The sequence below is a fragment of the Barbus barbus genome, assembly GCF_936440315.1.
Source record: "Barbus barbus genome assembly, chromosome: 18".
In the NCBI taxonomy this organism is placed as follows: domain Eukaryota; kingdom Metazoa; phylum Chordata; class Actinopteri; order Cypriniformes; family Cyprinidae; genus Barbus; species Barbus barbus.
This window is the reverse complement of record NC_136746.1, coordinates 28,205,448-28,223,648: the sequence shown is the minus strand read 5'-3', so window position 1 is coordinate 28,223,648 and position 18,201 is coordinate 28,205,448. Positions and strand designations below refer to the sequence as shown.

Genomic DNA, 18,201 nt, shown 5'->3' with positions numbered 1-18,201 from the left:
TGATAGTAATAATAATTCTTACGTGTGCGAACACCACAGATTATTACAAAAAATTAAAAATGTAAAAAATAAAATTACTTAATTGAAATAAATGTAAAATATTTTAAAGAATTAATCAAATATATAATGTATAATTAAATATATAAATAATATGTAAATAAAAAAACAATATCTGTGCTTTTATTTTTGTTTATTCTATACCATTTAAGTTTATTTGAATAATATATGTATGATATACATTATATCGAAATATAAATTTAATTAAAAATAAAATTTTGATTGCTTCTTATGTGCTCATTTGTAAGTCACTTTGGATAAAAGCATCTGCTAAATGACTAAATAAATCAAATAAAATAATTTTTCAATAATATGTAATAAATACATTTTTAACTTTTTAAAATATTTTTGCTTATTTTTATTTGCATTTGGTTTTGGTCGAGTGTCAATTTTTCATTCTGTGATCAAAAAATACATTTATTTACATTCATTCATTTAGCAGACACTTTTATCCAAAGCCATGTTTTTGGGTTGAGAGTGTCAAACTCTCCAGTTCAAGGAAACCAGCAGGATACAGGAAGTAACATAGTGGCGTTCTGCGCTAGAGACGACGCACCACAACCGCTGGCTGCTGTCCTGGGCTGTAATTGAGGCTTGATTGTCGGTCTGGTGTGACGACTCCATGGGTTGCTGTGATGTGGATGTGGCCTGCTTTGTGTGCGTGTGTGTTTATCTGTGGTGGGACACATCGATAATAATTCACAGCTCCTTGGTTGCTGTCTCAACGTAATCGCTTGGTCATGAAAGATATGCTATAGTAATCTGGAAGATCAGTACTAAGGCATTTAACAGTTGCAAAGCCTTGCGTTACAGTGTTTTCGGCATGTTCTTGGGTGTATTGCAACAGAAATATGATAAAAGGCCCTACTTAAGATAGTTTATATGCTTAAGGGTTCAGATTGTGTGTAGCCAGACACAAAATCTGGATGTGCAAAGTGTTTTTGATATTCAGTCAAACCTTTTTTTCACATTTTGCAAGTTAAAGTTTCAGGCCAGTACATTTCCAGCTGGCTGTTTCCAAGCATCTCACTTTCTAATCCAGGTTGTCTAGACCAGCTGGCTCTAGGGTCTTTATGATAGATGCTCAATAAGCGTTGATTATTATTCTGAGAGTAATGTAGTAAGATCCATCATCGCACACTCACCGTCTGTCATCTGTGTTTACCAGGAACTCCACACTACAGAGAAGACGAAGCTGATCACGCAGCTGGGAGACGCCAAGAACCTCATCGAGCAGCTCGAGCAGGACAAGGTGAGAGAGAAACATGACACGCTTGCTTTTACTCCTCAGGGTTCAGCTATGTTGTGCGTCTGCCACGGGACGGTTTGTGAGCCAGCATGAGTAGAAGGACAAATACAAATTCCCTGGCCTTCTAAGAGAAAGACAAAGATGAATTATCCCGGAAAGGCTTTTTAAAATGATCGGAAAACATTTCCTGTGGGTCGCTCACTTTGACACGTGTACGTATAAAAGTAAGACTGGAGATAATGTCTTGCTTATTATTTTAGGAGGGTGGTCAAGCGGGGTCCGAATTTAACTTTTCTCTGCCAATGGAGGGTGAACCGACCAGTTAAAATATTTTTATAGGCAATAAAATTGTATATTTTATTATTTAAAATGTATGTGTGTGTGTATATATATGTATATATGTGTGTGTGTATGTGTATGTGTGTGTGTGTGTGTGTGTGTATGTATATATATATATATATATATATATATATATATATATATATATATATATATATATATATATATATATATATATAACAATTTGAAACATTGTTCATTTATACAATACATATATTTCATTGTTTTATAATAATAACACATGTAATTGAAAATAATAATAATAAAATGTAAGTGCATGAAATGTATAAAATAACATACATAATGTACAATTATATTATATAAGTAAATTATTAAATAACATACAATATATTTTCATTATTTTTAATATAATTTTTTATTAAAAAGTTGCATATATATGTAATTGTAATTTTTCAATAATAATAATATGTAACATATTCCAATATCAATATATACTATAACACACAGTACATTGAAACTATATTTTTTACTTATTTTTATTTGTCTTGGATGAATGTTGATTTTGCAGGCTATGATCAAAAAATAGACTCTGAGATGTCATCTAAGCTAGATTCATGTGAAATATGGAGAGCTGTCTGTCTGCTACGGAGTTGTGATCAAATCAGTCATGTTGTGTTTAGCCTTTGACCCTCACCCTGTAGGATAGAGATCATTGCCACTTGGGTCATTGTATGGAATGTGAAAGAGCCCAAACATATGTCAGAAACAATTAGAGGTGCGTCCTCAAACTGAGCACAGAACCTGCTGTACGGGGCAAGAACCTGGTTCGCAGGAACCACATTTGTGCTAGAGTATTGGTCTCAAACTCGATTCCTGGAGGGCCGCAGCTCTGCAGAGTTTAGCTCCAACCGGCTTTTCAAAATCAACATCCCCAATGAAGTCATATGAGCTTTGCATGAGGATCATACCAAAATATGATCATACTGACTGAAAATCTGGGATGAATGCATTTAATTTTTGGGTGAACTACCTCTTTAATGCTCACCTGTGGCATTATTTTGAAGGGAATGGTCATTGCTGAAACCAAGCGTCAGATGCACGAGACTTTGGAGATGAAGGAAGAGGAGATCGCTCAGCTGCGCTCCAGACTCCAGCAGACCCTCACTCAGAAAGACGAGCTGCAGGAGCAGAAAGAGAAATCAGAGAAAGCAGGTGAGTGAGACTGACTCCTCTCTCTGTTTTCCGCTCTTGTGTCTGCTTGACCTAAATGCACTTTGTGACTCTTTCCCAGCATTTGAAGAGCTGGAGCGAGCTCTAGGTGTGGCCCAGCGGGCAGAGGAGGCGCGCCGTCAGCTGCAGGTGAACATGGAGGAGCAGGTGAAGCAGGTGGAGAAAGCCAGCGAGGAAGAGAGGAGAAGCTTGCAACAGGAGCTGACCAGGGTCAAACAGGAAGTGGTCACCATTATGAAGGTGTGTATGAAAAACGGGGTCAGTGAGAGGGTGGAAAAGCTAAATTTGAACTGTTTGTGCCACAGAAAACTATAAAAAGACCTTTTCCATGTCAATAAAACATCTGTTGCTGTGTCATGCATATTTCATCTGTTTTCACAGATGTAACTTTTCAACATCAGTATTTTTTGAGAGCTACATCCTGTCACACATTGGATGGGTTTGCAGAGATGCTTTAATTTAGACACTAGGATTAAGAATATTAAATCATTTTGTTTTGCATTTTGATATGCTGCTTTTGCCTTTTCTCTGTCCCCATTTGTACTTGACCTGTTTAAAGTTATTTTGCCTGGAAAAGCCATCAATCCGCTCACAGTGTCACATTCATCCTGAGATTTGTCTGGATGAGCGGTTAAACGTTCATGACTGCACAGTTCCCATGATACCTGTATGTCTCTGTTTCCCTTGCCAATAATTCATAGAAGAGTGACATTTTGAGTCAGCTGATTATTTTGCTAAAGCATGAAGCTTTGGGAAATAGTTAACTGAAATATTTCCAATTCTTATGGTGAAACTTTTCAGCTTGTCTATGAGAAAATGTTAAACAGGGCTCGTAAAATCGCTAGCCCGACGTCCCGGGGCTATTGTGTCTTCCAGTCGGGCTACCAAAATCTATCTTCGCAGCAAGCTTAAACGTGATAGAGATTGATTGCTATAAGATTGATAAATCGCTAACCGTTATGTGTGTGCGTGTGTGAAAATGCGCATGGATTTACGCAGGTATTGTAGTTCTGCTGAGCCAAATGAGACAGGTCAGGGTGTAGAAGTGACAGCCAAAGAAAAGGAGACTACCACAAAGCAGAAAAGTTCAGAAAAATCAGACTATGAGACAAAAAGAAAGCGCAGCTTTTTGGTTTCATGGACAAAAGCATTTCTGTGGCTGGAACATGACAAGCTAAATAACATAATGTTCTGTCGGGTGTGTCGTGAGTTTCCCTCGATTTCTGACTCGACAAGATGCTTTGTTACTGGGACCAGTAATTTTAGGAAAGACCCCATTAGAACCCATGAGAAATCCCTGCATCACAAGAAATGTATTGGTGCGCAGTCTGCAGCATCTTTCCCAGAACAAACACCAATTGCAAAAAACATACTAAAAATAAACCAAGCACAACAAGAAGTCCTGAAAAAACTGTTCAGAACAGCATACTATGTGGCAAAAAGTGAATTACCATTGGCAAAATTTAGTAGTCTTTGCCAACTTCAAAAAGCAAATGGCCTAGACCTTGGTTCCACTTACCTCAATGACCACGCTTGCAGAGAGTTTATTGGAGCAATAGCACAAACTGCAAGAGACCAGATCGAAAAGGAAATTCAAGAAAGCAGGTTCTTATCTATTCTTGCAGATGGCAGTGCAGACACTGGTATAATAGAACAGGAGTTGGTTCATGTTAGGTATGTGAGAGATAATGGGGACATATCCACACACATGATCAAATGTCAGCCAGTCAAGAGTGCATTGATGAGGCAGTGAACACCATGAGTATCAGAAAAGACACATGGAAAAAGAAAGTAGTGTGTGCAAATTTTGATGGTGCTGCAGTGATGATGGATGAGAAAACGGGAGAAGTTGGGAGACTGAAAAAGAGGAGACCCCACATCATAACAATCCACTGTGTGGCACACAAATTAGAGCTAGCCGTGCTGGATAGTGTGAAAGGTTGTGAGTACCTGGTGAAATTTGAAGATACACTGAAAACCATCTTTAAGATTATGGGATGAAGAGGTGGATTATCTTGTCACACATTTTGCCAGCTTGCTAGATGAGGAAGAGAAGGAGAAAATTCCACAAGAATGGATGGCTCTAAAAATGTGGGTTGAACCGGGGTAGCAAGGTAGACTGCTTGTACAGAGATCTCCTCTCTGAGAATCCAGAACACCTCTCTCATATCTTGTTGCTGGTGAAATTAATGCTGACACTTAGTCCATCGACAGCCATCTGTGAGAGAGGATTTTCTTGCATGAACCGAGTGAAGACAACACATCGTACCTCTCTACAGCCTGAAACACTGAATGACTGCATGCAACTCTCCATAAATGGGGAATCAGTTTAATCTTTTTGCCCTGACAAGGCAATTAGTTTCTGGATGTTTTCTGGAAAAGGTTCAAGACACCTGGAACATAAAACCCCGACAAGAACAAAGAGCAGAGAAGTGGAGACGGATGCACAGGAGGAGAAAGCTGAAGAAGGAGATGCTGTGCCCTCAACATCGAGTGGCATTTTCTCATCGGTGACTTCAGTTGAAATTTCAGATTCAGAATCTGACACAGACTGATACATGTTCTGTTGTTCTTACAAGTTCATAGAAATTTCTCTTCAGTTAGAACCAAATATTTGAGTTGATGATTGTAATTTGACTATTTTATACGGTTGTTGTAATTTGTGTTTTAAAAATGTTTTTGATGTTTTGTGTCCTTCACAATATTCTACATTAAAAATAATCTCTTTTTTTATTCGGGCTACTTCAATTTATTTCGGGCTACCAAAAACTGAAGAGTGCCTGCCCGAAGGTCTACCAGGGATTTTGAAATTTTGTGAGCCCTGTTAAATATACTTTGGATGCAAATTATTTCTATGTGAGATTAACACTTTTTTGGTTAAATATTAAATTCTGTCGTCATTTATCATTGTTTTTTTTTTGTTTTTTTTCTCCATAACTTGGTTGGTTTCATATGACAAAATTTCACAAAATGGTCTAAAAATGGACTGGAAAGAGAGTTTTGCGTTGTGGACTTTAGAGTGTTAGTATTTTAAAATGTCCATCAAATCTGACAAATGTTAATATTTTGCCACAATTGCTTTCTTTTCAGAAATCCTCAGAGGACAGGATAGTAGAAATGGAGCGGTTACATTCAGAGGCTTTGGCTAACAAAGAACAGGAACTGAGTGCCCAGATCAAACAAGCTGTGGTATGCATTAGTTTTCTTTTCTGTTGTAACTTATGATTAGTTGATGCAAATATTAGCTATTTGGATGTAGGTGTTTCCTAAGCTATTTGCACCATTACTCTTTATTTACCTCAGGAGCAGTGTCGTGATGAATTTTTGCGGTCGGCACAGGATAGAGAACAGCAGACATCTCTCGCTCTGGAGGAGGCAGAGCTGCAGAAAGCTGCAATTCAGTCTGAGGGGGAGAACAAAGCCAAGGAACTACAGCTAGAGTTGGAGTCGGCCAGAACGGTGAGTTTATCTGTCACCTTATATGAGAATAGATCAACAGGATATCCTTAATGTAGTTGCCAACTTAACCCATAGATTTGAAGTCATCATGAATGAGAATGTGAATGAACACAATGCCATTTTTAGCACTGTACAATTCCTAAAATTGTCTTTTTTTTAATCCAGAGAATTCAAGAACTTGAGAGTTGTCTAGGTAGCTCGGAGAAGGATTCTGCCAAGTCGGATGAAGTCTCTGCGCAACTGGAAGAGCACAGAAAGAAACATGAGGCTGCAATAGCTGCTCTAGAAGAAGCACATAAGCAAGAGCTAGAAAAGACAAAGACAGAGCAGATAACAGCCCTTACCCAGCAGCCTGGTGCTGCTTTGGAGGAGCTTGTGCTGAAACACAAAGCAGAAATTGAATCTATACTGAAAGACAAGGAGGAACAGTTCCATTCTCATGTGGAAGACATGAACAAAAAGATGCTTGATAAACTGAGTGACAAACAAACCGAGATTGAGACCCTGTCTTCTGAGCTTAGCGAGGTACTGAATAGTAGACAACAGTTAGAAGAAAGACTGTCCGCTGTGGAGACCACCAGTGAAACCATAAGACAAGAGTTTGAGGAAAGACTCAAGGAAGAACAAGTAAAATATCAGGCTGAGATTGAAGCTGCGAAACAGAATGAACAGTCGTTTGCAGGGGTGGAGAAAATGCTGAAAGAAGAGATAAATCAGATGAAGATCGTGTTGGAGGAGAAGGAAAAAGCACTAGAGGAACATGTGCTTAGAGAAAAGACTTTACAAGAAGGAGGTGCACAGTTGGAGGAGCTCCGACTCAGGGAAAAGTCAAATAAAGAGGACCTTGAGGTATCAAGATCTCAGATTAGCACACTCACAGAAGAACTCCAGCAAACCAAGAATCAAGTGAAAGATCTTGAGCAAACCCTTGAGGTAGTGCGTAATGATAGTCGAGAGAAAGAAGTGTGTCTTGAACAAAAGACAAGTGAACTTCAGGAACTTGTGCAGAAGATGGAGCAAGTCAAGAGAGAACTATTGGAAAAAGAAAATTTGCATGCTGTAACCTGCAATTCAATGCAAGAGGAGCAAAACCGATTGAGGAAGCAGCTGGATGAGCAGAAGAGTACTCACGAGAAGAAACTTGAGAACATTAGGAAAGACATGGATTGCAAGCTGAAATCCCAGGAAAATAAGATGGAGAAATTAAGGCAGAAACACAAAGAAGCACAGGACAAGTTGAAGAAGCAGCTTCAGGATCAAGAGGAGAATGCCAAAGCGGAGTTATCCAAGAAAGCTCAAGAGATAGAACTGAAAGACCAGCAACTGAAAGAGAAGATCCTTGAGATGGCGCAAGCAAGCTCTGAGGGCCTCAGTAACGCCGTGCCTGATTTGGAGGCCAATCACAAAGAGCACTTAGACAAGCTTCAGTTGACTCATAAACAGGAGCAGGAAGATCTTATTCGTTGCTGGCAGGAAAAACTCAACCAACATGAGGAGGAGTTGCAAGAAAAATATGCCCAGTCTTTGCAAGAAAAAGCCCAAGAGATGGAAGAGATCTCTCAGCTGCTTTCAGCCAGCAGGGAAGAAAAGGAACAGGTTATGAAAGACATCCAATACCTCAGGGAGGAGCTTGCCATGAGGGAAACCACTGTGCAAAAACTACAGACAGAGCTCAGGGAGGCTGCAAGCAAGCTGGAAAGTTTATCTGAAGGGGAGGGTTTACATAAAAGACAAGCCGAAACCATGAAGAAGAATCTGAACCAGGCCTTGAATGAAAGAAACCTTTTGCAGGACAAACTGAGAAAGTCTGAGGAAACTAGTAAGGAGAAATTGCAGAGCATATCTGAAGAGTTGGTACACACCCAGCAAAAGCTGAATATGCTTGAAACGTCCAAGTGTAAAGAGGGTGAAGAACTCCACAGGACACTTGAAGAAAAAACTGCTGAACTCCAAAATAAAGAAAAAGAGTTCCAGGCACAATTGTGTGCCATCACAAAGGAATTTGAGCAATGTTGTCAGGAAGCCCAGGCTAAGTTAGATGGCTTCTCTGTTGACCTGTGTAAGAAAGTTGAGGAACGAGTTGGGGAGTTACAACGCCGGGTCACAGATCATCAGAATAAGGTCACATATCTAAGAAATATTATCACGACGAAGGACAACAGAATTAGCACTTTAGAGAAAGAACTTCAGCAGACTTTGGATGAGAACCATGATCTAAAGAGCTCTCTTGATGAAGTGACTCTTCAGTTAAGTTCAAGTTCAGAGACTCTGAAAGCCTTACAAACCGAAAGGAAGTCTCTGCAAACCGATGCAGATAATCGCTCCCAGGTACTTTCTGAGAAAGACCTTCAAATCCAGCAGCTCCGTGAGGAAAAAGAACACATATCAGAAAATCTCAAAGCAAATGTTTTGCAACTCAGCAATCTAGAATCTGTCATAAATGACTTGAAGACCCAGTTAGCACGTAGCTTAACTGAGAAGAAACAAGCCATATCTCTGCTGAATCAGCAGCACAGTGAGGACAAGGAAAGAGCAACATGTCAAACTGGGGAGACAGTGGGAAGGCTAGAAAAAGAGAAGACCTCGCTTCAAGAGCAGGTAGACTCACTCAGGAATAAGTTCTCTGAGCTGAAAAAGAAGTTCAGTCAGAGTCACAGCACTGTTAAGTCTCTTCAAGATAAAGTTGCAGACATGGAGAGGCAGATTGTGGAGAAGGATGAACAACTTCAGATGCTCACTGCCAGCATTGACAATCACTCCATTACCAAGTCCGAGATGGACCAGGCTCTTAGTGAGAAAGAACAGAGGGTTCATGCCTTGACCTCAGAGCTGGAAAGCTGCTCAAAAAAAGTTTGTGATCTGGAGGAGCAGCTAGAGTTGCGGACAAAAGAGCGAGAACAACTCGCAGCTGATTTGCAGCAGCACCTTACCATTAGGGAGAATGAAAAGATGGAGTTGATGAAGCAGGTGCAGGAAGCTCAGGTCCAAAGGGCTCAAAACGGTGCCCTAATCCAGAAAACTGAGGAAAGTCTTCAGTCTTTGAGGAAAGATGTTGAAACCGCCAAGCAGGAACTGGAATTCCAGCGGAATGATTTTGAGAGGGAGAAGGCTGAGATCCTGAAGGCGAATGAAGAGGCTGTGAAGGCAGTCCAAGAAAAGGCATCCGCCGAAATGGCTGGTAAAGTAGCTGAGTTGAAGAAGAAGGCAGAGCAAAAGATTGGCATGATTCGTAAACAGTTGACGTCACAAATTGAGGAAAAGCAGCAGGCTATCAAAGACTTGCAGACGCAGTTGGAAGGCATCAAGCAAACCCAGAATGAAAAAGAAGAATGTATAAAGTCTCTAGAGGAAATTGGGAGGACAACAGAGGAGACCACTGCAAAATTAAAGGAAGAGCATGCAAAACATCTACAAGAATCGCAGCAGAAAGAAAACGAGGAAAGACAGGCCTCTCTGCAAAACTTAAAAGATATGTATGAAGAGAAGCTTGCTGCTCTTCATAAAGACATTTCTGCAAAAGAGGAGCAATCTGCTACTGCTGCTATAGAAACTTCTTCAAGACTTGGAGAGCTTGAGACCAAACTCTCAGAATCTAATGAGCAGATTGCAAACTACCAAACCGAGGTAAGTTGCCTTAAAGCAGACCTGCTTGAACAGACAACTCGAGTGCAGGAGCTTCAGCAGACATGCTTGGATCTTCAAGAACAGATTAAGGAGAAACAGATTGATGAAGTTGAGAAGGAACATGTTTCTCTGCAAATGTCCAGCAGTAGATTAGGAATGGAGCCTGCAATGTTAGTGGCCAAGGAAAACATGGACACTATCAGGAACCAAGATGACTGGACAAGTCAAAAGGACTTGTTGATGAAGGAATATGAGGAGAAACTCCAGGATTTGCAGCAGAGGTTACAAGAGAAAGAAAATGAGCTAAAAGCACAACAGAGTTCACCTCAAGGAAATGGGGAGACTGTTAATGAGTGCCTAATCAACAATACAAACACCTCAGAGAATGATCTTCAGAGAAAGCTGGTAGAGGCTGAGAACGAGAAACGGAAGCTCCACAAAGATTACACCAGACTACAAAAAGATCTTCGATCACTAAGGAAAGAGCATGAGAAGGAGCTGGAATTCCTGAAAAAGGAAATGGCTGAGGAAACTGAGAAGAAGCTGAAGTAAGATTTATGTGACAATTTTAGAAACAGCTCGTGTATAAGGATGCATATATTATGCTACAATAGTGTTATCAGGGTTCATATGGTTGATCATTTTTTCAGGCTTGAAATGGAAGATATGGAAATGAAACAGAATTCTGCTCTTAAGCAGTTAATGAGGGAGTTTAATACTCAGATGGCCCTGAAAGAAAAGGAACTGGAAGGTTCAGTGAAGGAAACCATTGGTAAGAAGAACATGTAACTTATTTCTAAGAGTATTTCTAACTATTTTCAGGCTCTACTTGGGGTGGGCGATTATACCGGTAGACAAGATTAACCGGTAGAAATTTGTCATCCAGAAGAAATTTTGAACTATTGTCTCTATCGCGATTACACAAAAACGTATCTTTTTTTTTTTTCTTTTTTTTTTTTTAAGTATTGCTATTTTAAGTATTGCTGTTTAAAAGTGATTTTAAGCCACTGAAATGCAATCAGCAGCGAAAGAGAACTCATTTCGCTATACTCATGTGCCGTCTGAGAGACCATTTCTGAGCGCTGTATGAGAAGACGGTGACCATAGAGCGTGGAAGTATTGTTCAGAGTTATTTTGCCAATTTATAGGCCTTGAACGGTTTAATACACACACTTGTATATGTCAAAATGAAAGTGACAGCTGTCTAATATTCCTTCTGTCTGTCATTCATGTTAATCAAACAACATAAAAGAGAAACTCTCTCACTGTTCTTTTGTAAATTTAATAAGAAGATATATTTAATTTACACAGTAAAGAATATGCAGTGTTTTTATACATTTGTTTACTTTATACAATGTATGTTGCATTGCTTTTGTTCTAGTGTAGTTTTTTTGTCCTATTGCTTGCAATTAGTTCCTTATTCTTATTTAATTGCTGACTGTTTACTTGTCATCAGTGAGCTTAATTTTGTTATATAGTTTTTTGTGATATTGACACTGATGACAAGAATTCAGAAATTTCTATGTTATCAAAAATGCTGATATGATAAAGATCTTATTTAAAGCAAAAATATCTATATTGTGATGTATGTCTTAACCGTGAAATAAAATACTCATATTGGGATATAAGATTTTGGTTGCTCCAAAATTGCCCAGCCCTAGGCTCTACAGTACAAATGTACTGTTTATTGCTCATGCATGGTAGTTTTGTTTTCTGGACACTACTATGATGGTTATAATGTAGTAACGTATGTAGTAACCATGCAGTGCACTTGTATATATTAGGTCATTTAAATATTTAAATGGATAGGCCATTAAAATATTTAAAGGAATAGCTCATCCAAAAGAGAAAAATTGGCAGCATTGGTCCACATTTATTTATTTATTTGTATTAAAAAAGCATTGTGAACATTCTGCCTGACATTTTTTGTGTTCCATGGAAGAAAGAAATTCATATTGCTTTTGGAGCAATGTGAGGATGTAAAAGATGGAATTTTCACATTGGAATGAAGTACCCCTTTGAGTAAAACAAAAATATAGCTAAACATACTGAATAAAATAAAGTACAGAAGTCTTGGAAAGCACTGTGCACATGAACGAGCTGTGTTTTCATAGTTGTTCACATTTGCTGATTTACTGGCCTCAGGAAATATGAAATTTGAAATTCATGATTGGTTTACCATGTGTTTTCAATCCTGCCATGTAATGCATCCAGTCTGGAAATGAGTGGTTTACACTCAGTGATGGTAACTTCGTGGTGACCTTCATGTCTTCTTACTGTACTTTCCTGTTTATTATTTCCACACAGAGAAAGCTCAGGATGTTGAAGCTGAGCTTATAACTAGCCATCGAGAAGAAGTCAGTCAACTTCAGAAAACAATCATTCAGAAGGAAGAAGACCTAAACAGAATGGTTCAGCGTTATGAACAGGTCCTTCAGGTACAGCAAAATAATGTGAAACTGTATCTTTTGTATGTAATTGTGAGTTAATGACCAGCAGATATATTATACGTTCAACTTTATAGAAAGACACAGGAAGAATTTTGTGAGGAGTTTATTGCTTTTGCTAAATTCCCCCACATAAAATCAGTAAGTTCAGGTTTCAGCTAATAGTTTGTGTATCATCAGGAAACACTTACCTCAGTCAACTAGCACCTCAGACTCTCCCTAGAGCTGTAAGGAATGATGCAGACCTTATGCTGCTTACATCTATCCTGACAGAGAAGTATTCTAACTATTTGTGATAGGATTAAGATCTAATTGTTTACCCATGCATTTTAAGATCCAAGTTTATGACCTGAGAATTAATACAGTATGGCAGCACTGTAAAATGATTCGGACAGAAATGGCACATTTGCTCAGACTTTGGTCTTCCTGTAGAGTCGTGAGGTGGAGATGGGCGACCGCGTGTGGGAGGTGCAGAAGGAGTTAGAGGAGCTACAGCAGAGGAGTCTCAGCGGCCCTCAGGTGCAATCACAGTTTACACACCATGTCCTGCTGGGAGCTATTTATTTTTGTATTTTGTATGGATATGCATTAAAATTAGAGTTGTTATTTTTATTTAAATGTTAATTTTATGCAAATGTAATTCTTAAAAAAATAAGGCAATTAAACATGCAATCCAATTTTTTTAACATTTTTTTTTGTATATATAGTATCTCACCGAAGTGAGTACACCCTACAATGCTACAATGTAAAGTAATGGGTGTACAGCTTGTATAACAGTACAAATTTGCTGTCCCCTCAAAATAACTCAACACACAGCCATTAATGTCTAAACGGCTGGCCACAAAAGTGCGTACACCCCTAAGTGAAAATGTTGACACCCCAAAGTGTCAATATTTTGTGTGGCTACCATTATTTTCCAGCACTGCCTTAACTCTCTTGGGCATGGAGTTCACCAGAGCTTCACAGGTTGCCACTGGAGTCCTCTTCCACTCTTCCATGACGACATCACGGAGCTGGTGGATGTTAAGAGACCCCACAGATGCTCAACAGGGTTTAAGTCTGGAGACATGCTTGGCCAGTCCATCACCTTTACCCTCAGCTTCTTTTGCTAGGCAGTGGTCGTCTTGGAGGTGTGTTTGGGGTCGTTATCATGTTGGAATACTGCCCTGCGTGCCCAGTCTCCGAAGGGAGGGGATCATGCTCTGCTTCAGTATGTCACAGTACATGTTGGCATTCATGTTTCCCTCAATGAATTGTAGTTCCCCAGTGCCGGCAGCCCTCATGCAGCCCCAGACCATGACACTCCCACCACCATGCTTGACTGTATGCAAGACACACTTGTCTTTGTACTCCGCCACACATGCTTGACACAATCTAAACCAAATAAGTTTATCTTGGTCTCATCAGACCACAGGACATGGTTCCAGTAATCTTCAGCAAACTGTTTGCAGGCTTTCTTGTGCATCATCTTTAGAAGAGGCTAATTGGGCCCAATTTGGACATTTTCACTTAGGGGTGTACGCACTTTTGTGGCCAGCGGTTTAGACATTAATGGCTGTGTGTTGAGTTATTTTGAGGGGACAGCAAATTTACACTGTTATACAAGCTGTACACTCACTACTTTACATTGTAGCAAAGTGTCATTTCTTCAGTGTTGTCACATGAAAAGATATAATAAAATATTTACAAAAATGTGTGGGATGTACTCACTGTGAGATACTGTGTGTATATGTATATGTGTATATATATATATATATATACTGATATGTTAGAGTATATCTGTTAATTAATTTAGAATAATAATAATAATTTAATATATAATAAAACATTCTTAATATAAAATAAATAATATAATTATATATAATTTGATTAAAGCTGACAACCATAGTTAAAATAAGTTATTTATTTATATATATATATATATATATATATATATATATATATATATATATATATATATATATATATATATATATACACTTCGTGGAGGCAACCACCCTGCGCTTCGGCTAGCCGTTGATTATCACTTACATAATTGAAAGTAAATTTATTTTAAATAATATAATAGATTTGATTAAAACTGAAAGCCAAAAGTAAAGTAATAAATCTTAATATGTTTTTTCTCTATCTTTGCCATCAGCTTGCAGCGTTAGTGTTTGCTCAAGTTATATTTCATGTTTATTGAGCTTCAACAATAAATCTAACATACAAAGAGTAGTTTCCCATCTAAACTTGATTTATGAATAAATGAAAGTCATAGTTCTCCCAAAAAGGTAAGTAAATGATAGCAAAATCTTCATATTGTCAGACATCTGTCCTGCTGATCTTATTCTGAGCTGAAATCTAAATTTTGTTTTACTTTGTAGTGTTCCTCATTTGTAAGATAAAAGTAACTGGTTAATTAATATATATAAATGTAAATCACAGAATCAAAATGTTGAAATGTCAAATCAGGCGGATGTGTTACCAGTGATAAATTTAATGATATTTTATATATATACGTATGTATGTGTGTGTGTGTGTGTATGTGTATATATATATATATATTAACCTAAGATGTTAACCTGGACAGCCAAGTCTTACAAGGTACTGTCTTTAGTCACATAATAGACTTAATTTTCAGACTCTAAATTGCAGTATGATAGTCTCAATCCAGAATAGGCCAAAGGAATGAATTTCCTGAAAAGGCTTGGAATGCGTTCCTGAGAAAGGGGCCTTAAACAGATAGTCTCTGTTCTCAATTAACCCCTCAGCGAGCATCCTGAGCTGTTAGATTTATGCCGTGGTGCCGCTCTCAGGCGAGCACTGCATGCTTGGAAAGAGGCAAAAAGTTGAGCCTTGTTCAGGATAAAGTGGTCCTCATGTGTGTTCGGTGTGGTTACCTCTGGAGCCTATGCTGCATTTTTGCAGTCTGATGTCACAAGTCTGTGGGCAAACGCAACTCAGAATTTTTTTTTTGTATGTTAATATTTGCATAATAATGCAGTTTTTTGACCTGCCAATTCTGTTTTGTGTTTCAGGGTCTTGAAGAGTTAAAGGTAGGCTTTATTTCCTTCTATTTTTTTGATTAATTCCCATAGACAGTCTAACTGGTTGACTGTTGTAATGACGGCTCAATATTAAGATTTTGTTCAGTAAGAAATTCATACTTTTATTCAACAATGATGATGATAAATTGATCAAAAGTGACAGTAAAGAGATTTATAAAGTTACAGAAGATTTATATTTCAAATAAATGCTGTGCTTTTATTCATCAAAGAATCCTGAAATCTATCACATTTTCCATAAAAATATGAAGCAGCACAACTGTTTTCAACATTGATAATAATGAGAAATGTTTTTTGAGTGTCAAATCAGCATAATAGAAAGATCATGTAACATTGAAAACTGGAGTAATGATGCTGTAAATTCAGCTCTGCATCACAAAAATAAATTACATTTTAAAATAGTAAAAAATTATTTCAAATTGTAAAAAAATATTGAACAATTTTTACCATATTTTTGATGAAGGAAATGCAACCTCAATGAACATAAGAGACCAACCCAAAATTTTGAACAGTTTTGTTCCTCAAGATGTTGCTCTTACTTTCCACTTATTTATATTTTTGACCTCTGATCTTTTTCTCTTTGTCCAATCAGGTTCAGCTTGCAGAAAAGACGAGCACGTTGAGCGAGGCCAGGCTAAAAGAGCAGGAATACCACAACAGGGTAAGTGAAGAGAAGTGCTAACAGAAAGACAGAGTTTAGCTTGTTGGGTGTCTGAACCAATAAACAGGTAGCTAGCTATGAAATTTGTTGACCGTTTAACTAACTTCAACTTGCTCAGCAGGGTTCTCATGCTCTTCCATGACAGCAGTTGACCTGAACAAGAAAACAACTGACCTTAGAAGCTAGAAATGCTTGTGTTTGCCTGCTTGCACATAGTATGTTTTAGGCCTAAAACGTGTTGGCAAATGACACAACTTGAGTAGCACACAAAGACAAAGCAGAAGGCAAAGAGAAACAATGAGAGGAGCGTTTACCAACCCATCACGTTCCCAGATCTCCTGCACTCCTCCAGTTGTGTAAAACCGAAATGAGATTAGATTTATTACATCGCACATCTGTTTACTCTTATTTCACCCTTACAAACAGTTACAGCAGCGCTCATGCTGTTTCTCTCACCCCACACGAACGCAAACTCACACGGGGAGGCACACACACTGGACATACCTTTATTTTTATAACCCAGCTTCACCCTGGGCCATACGTTGTTGTAAATTTGAGGACTAGTGCAGGGGAAGTCTCTTGTGCTGTGCAGAAAATCCTACCCTAATTTGATGTTCCTTGTCAGAAATGACTGGCCTTGTAAAAATTGCTTATAAATGTCTCATAATGCTATACCATCACCAAATCTTGGATTCAATATTTTTCTTTACATTAGCACAGGTTTTGTATTTGTTTAGGTTATTTGTGGATCATTTTGGCAATGTTCAAACTCAGATCAGTGAGGCCTATGATCAGTTAGTTCCAAAAACTATTTCAAAACCTGTTAATTGAAAGAAGACAAGTTGATGATAAGATTTAATCCAATATTTGGTGATCAAATAGCATAATGAGAGATTTATAAGCAGGGTTTTTTTTTTTGTAGACCACATTTTTGACCACAACTGTCATTTTTGGGAAGTTGTTTTATCCTGTGTGAGCAAAGTCAAACAGTTTTAGTTCTATGCAATAATATCAACTAGCATTTTCAGGAAAAAGAAAATCCTCTCCAGTCGCTTTGGATAAAAGGATCTGCTAAATGCATTGATGTAAAATGTATTATGCATATTTGCATTTCTCATTTCCTATTATTTAATTTCTAAAACTTTTATACAAATAAAGACACCAACTTAAGTTCCTTGAGATCAGTTTTGCACTATATATTTGTATTCTTTATTTTCAGATTCATGCACTAGAAGACAAACTAAGACGCTCCCATAAAAACACAGTGGTGACTCACCTGGGAAGCTCAAATAGAGGTAAATAACCATAAACATTTTCTATAAAGATGGCTTTTGAATGCTATATCGTCTAGCTGTGGGGAAGCAGGACAATGTTTCTAAAGCCAGCTGTTATCCAGATGTCAATTACTGTCTTATTAATCTGTTTGTAATATGAATTTGGGGGTTTTAGCCGCCTAGTGACTGTAAAATGCTTGTCAAGTATCTCTTGTAACTCCCAGAAGTTAATGAATGATGTGGCATGCTGACCCTTGGCAGATAAACCTCACCTTCATTCTCACTAGCTCCGAGCGATCAGTCACCGCAGGAAAGCACCCCGCTATCAATCACACACATATGCAGAGCTTAAACATATGGGCAGCTAGAGGAGAAAATCTGCCCCTCCACAGCCCTTCCCTGCTGCTGTAATAAAGAGCTCATCTCTGAATCTAATGGTTTTCACAGACCGCGTTTCTCCCCAGTTCCCACGAATGACCCCAGATTCAGACGGCCGTCTCCGAGATCTGCTGTGTCTTTTGTACTTGCATTGTTTGGACAAGAACAGTGTCAAAATCAGCATCAAAACAACACCTTTTGTGTTACTTGGAGGAATGAATGTCATTTGGGTTTTTTGGGTGTGAAAATGCAGACTAAATTTAAATTTTTAGGTGCTAGTCATTTAAAGACAAATTGTAAAGCATAAAATAAAGATTGCACAATCATGTTTTTAAATATGCACTATTGTTTTTGAAAGAAATGAACACTTATTCATCAAAGATGCATTAAATTGTGACTTTAAAGACATTTATAATGTTACAAAAGATTTCAAATAAATGCTGTTCTTTTGAACTTTTTGAACTTACTGGAGTAA

At 38.1% G+C, this 18,201-nt stretch overlaps 1 protein-coding gene across 7 annotated transcripts in view; it reads left to right on the top strand.

Moving 5' to 3' along the window:
- Nucleotides 1–18,201, top strand: part of LOC306884029 (golgin subfamily A member 4-like) — a 48,061-nt gene that overhangs the window by 21,352 nt on the left and 8,508 nt on the right. For 6 of the 7 annotated variants that reach the window (XM_079439637.1, XM_079439639.1, XM_079439638.1 and 3 more), the window contains 12 exons: nt 1,226–1,309; nt 2,671–2,818; nt 2,898–3,076; nt 5,927–6,025; nt 6,140–6,295; nt 6,461–10,467; nt 10,570–10,691; nt 12,227–12,357; nt 12,799–12,885; nt 15,387–15,404; nt 16,006–16,074; nt 17,294–17,369. In XM_079439637.1, coding sequence (XP_079295763.1) covers nt 1,226–1,309; nt 2,671–2,818; nt 2,898–3,076; nt 5,927–6,025; nt 6,140–6,295; nt 6,461–10,467; nt 10,570–10,691; nt 12,227–12,357; nt 12,799–12,885; nt 15,387–15,404; nt 16,006–16,074; nt 17,294–17,369 — 5,176 coding nt within the window. The remainder of the gene's footprint in view (nt 1–1,225; nt 1,310–2,670; nt 2,819–2,897; nt 3,077–5,926; nt 6,026–6,139; nt 6,296–6,460; nt 10,468–10,569; nt 10,692–12,226; nt 12,358–12,798; nt 12,886–15,386; nt 15,405–16,005; nt 16,075–17,293; nt 17,370–18,201) is intronic. The other variant, XR_013785408.1, reaches the window with a different exon arrangement.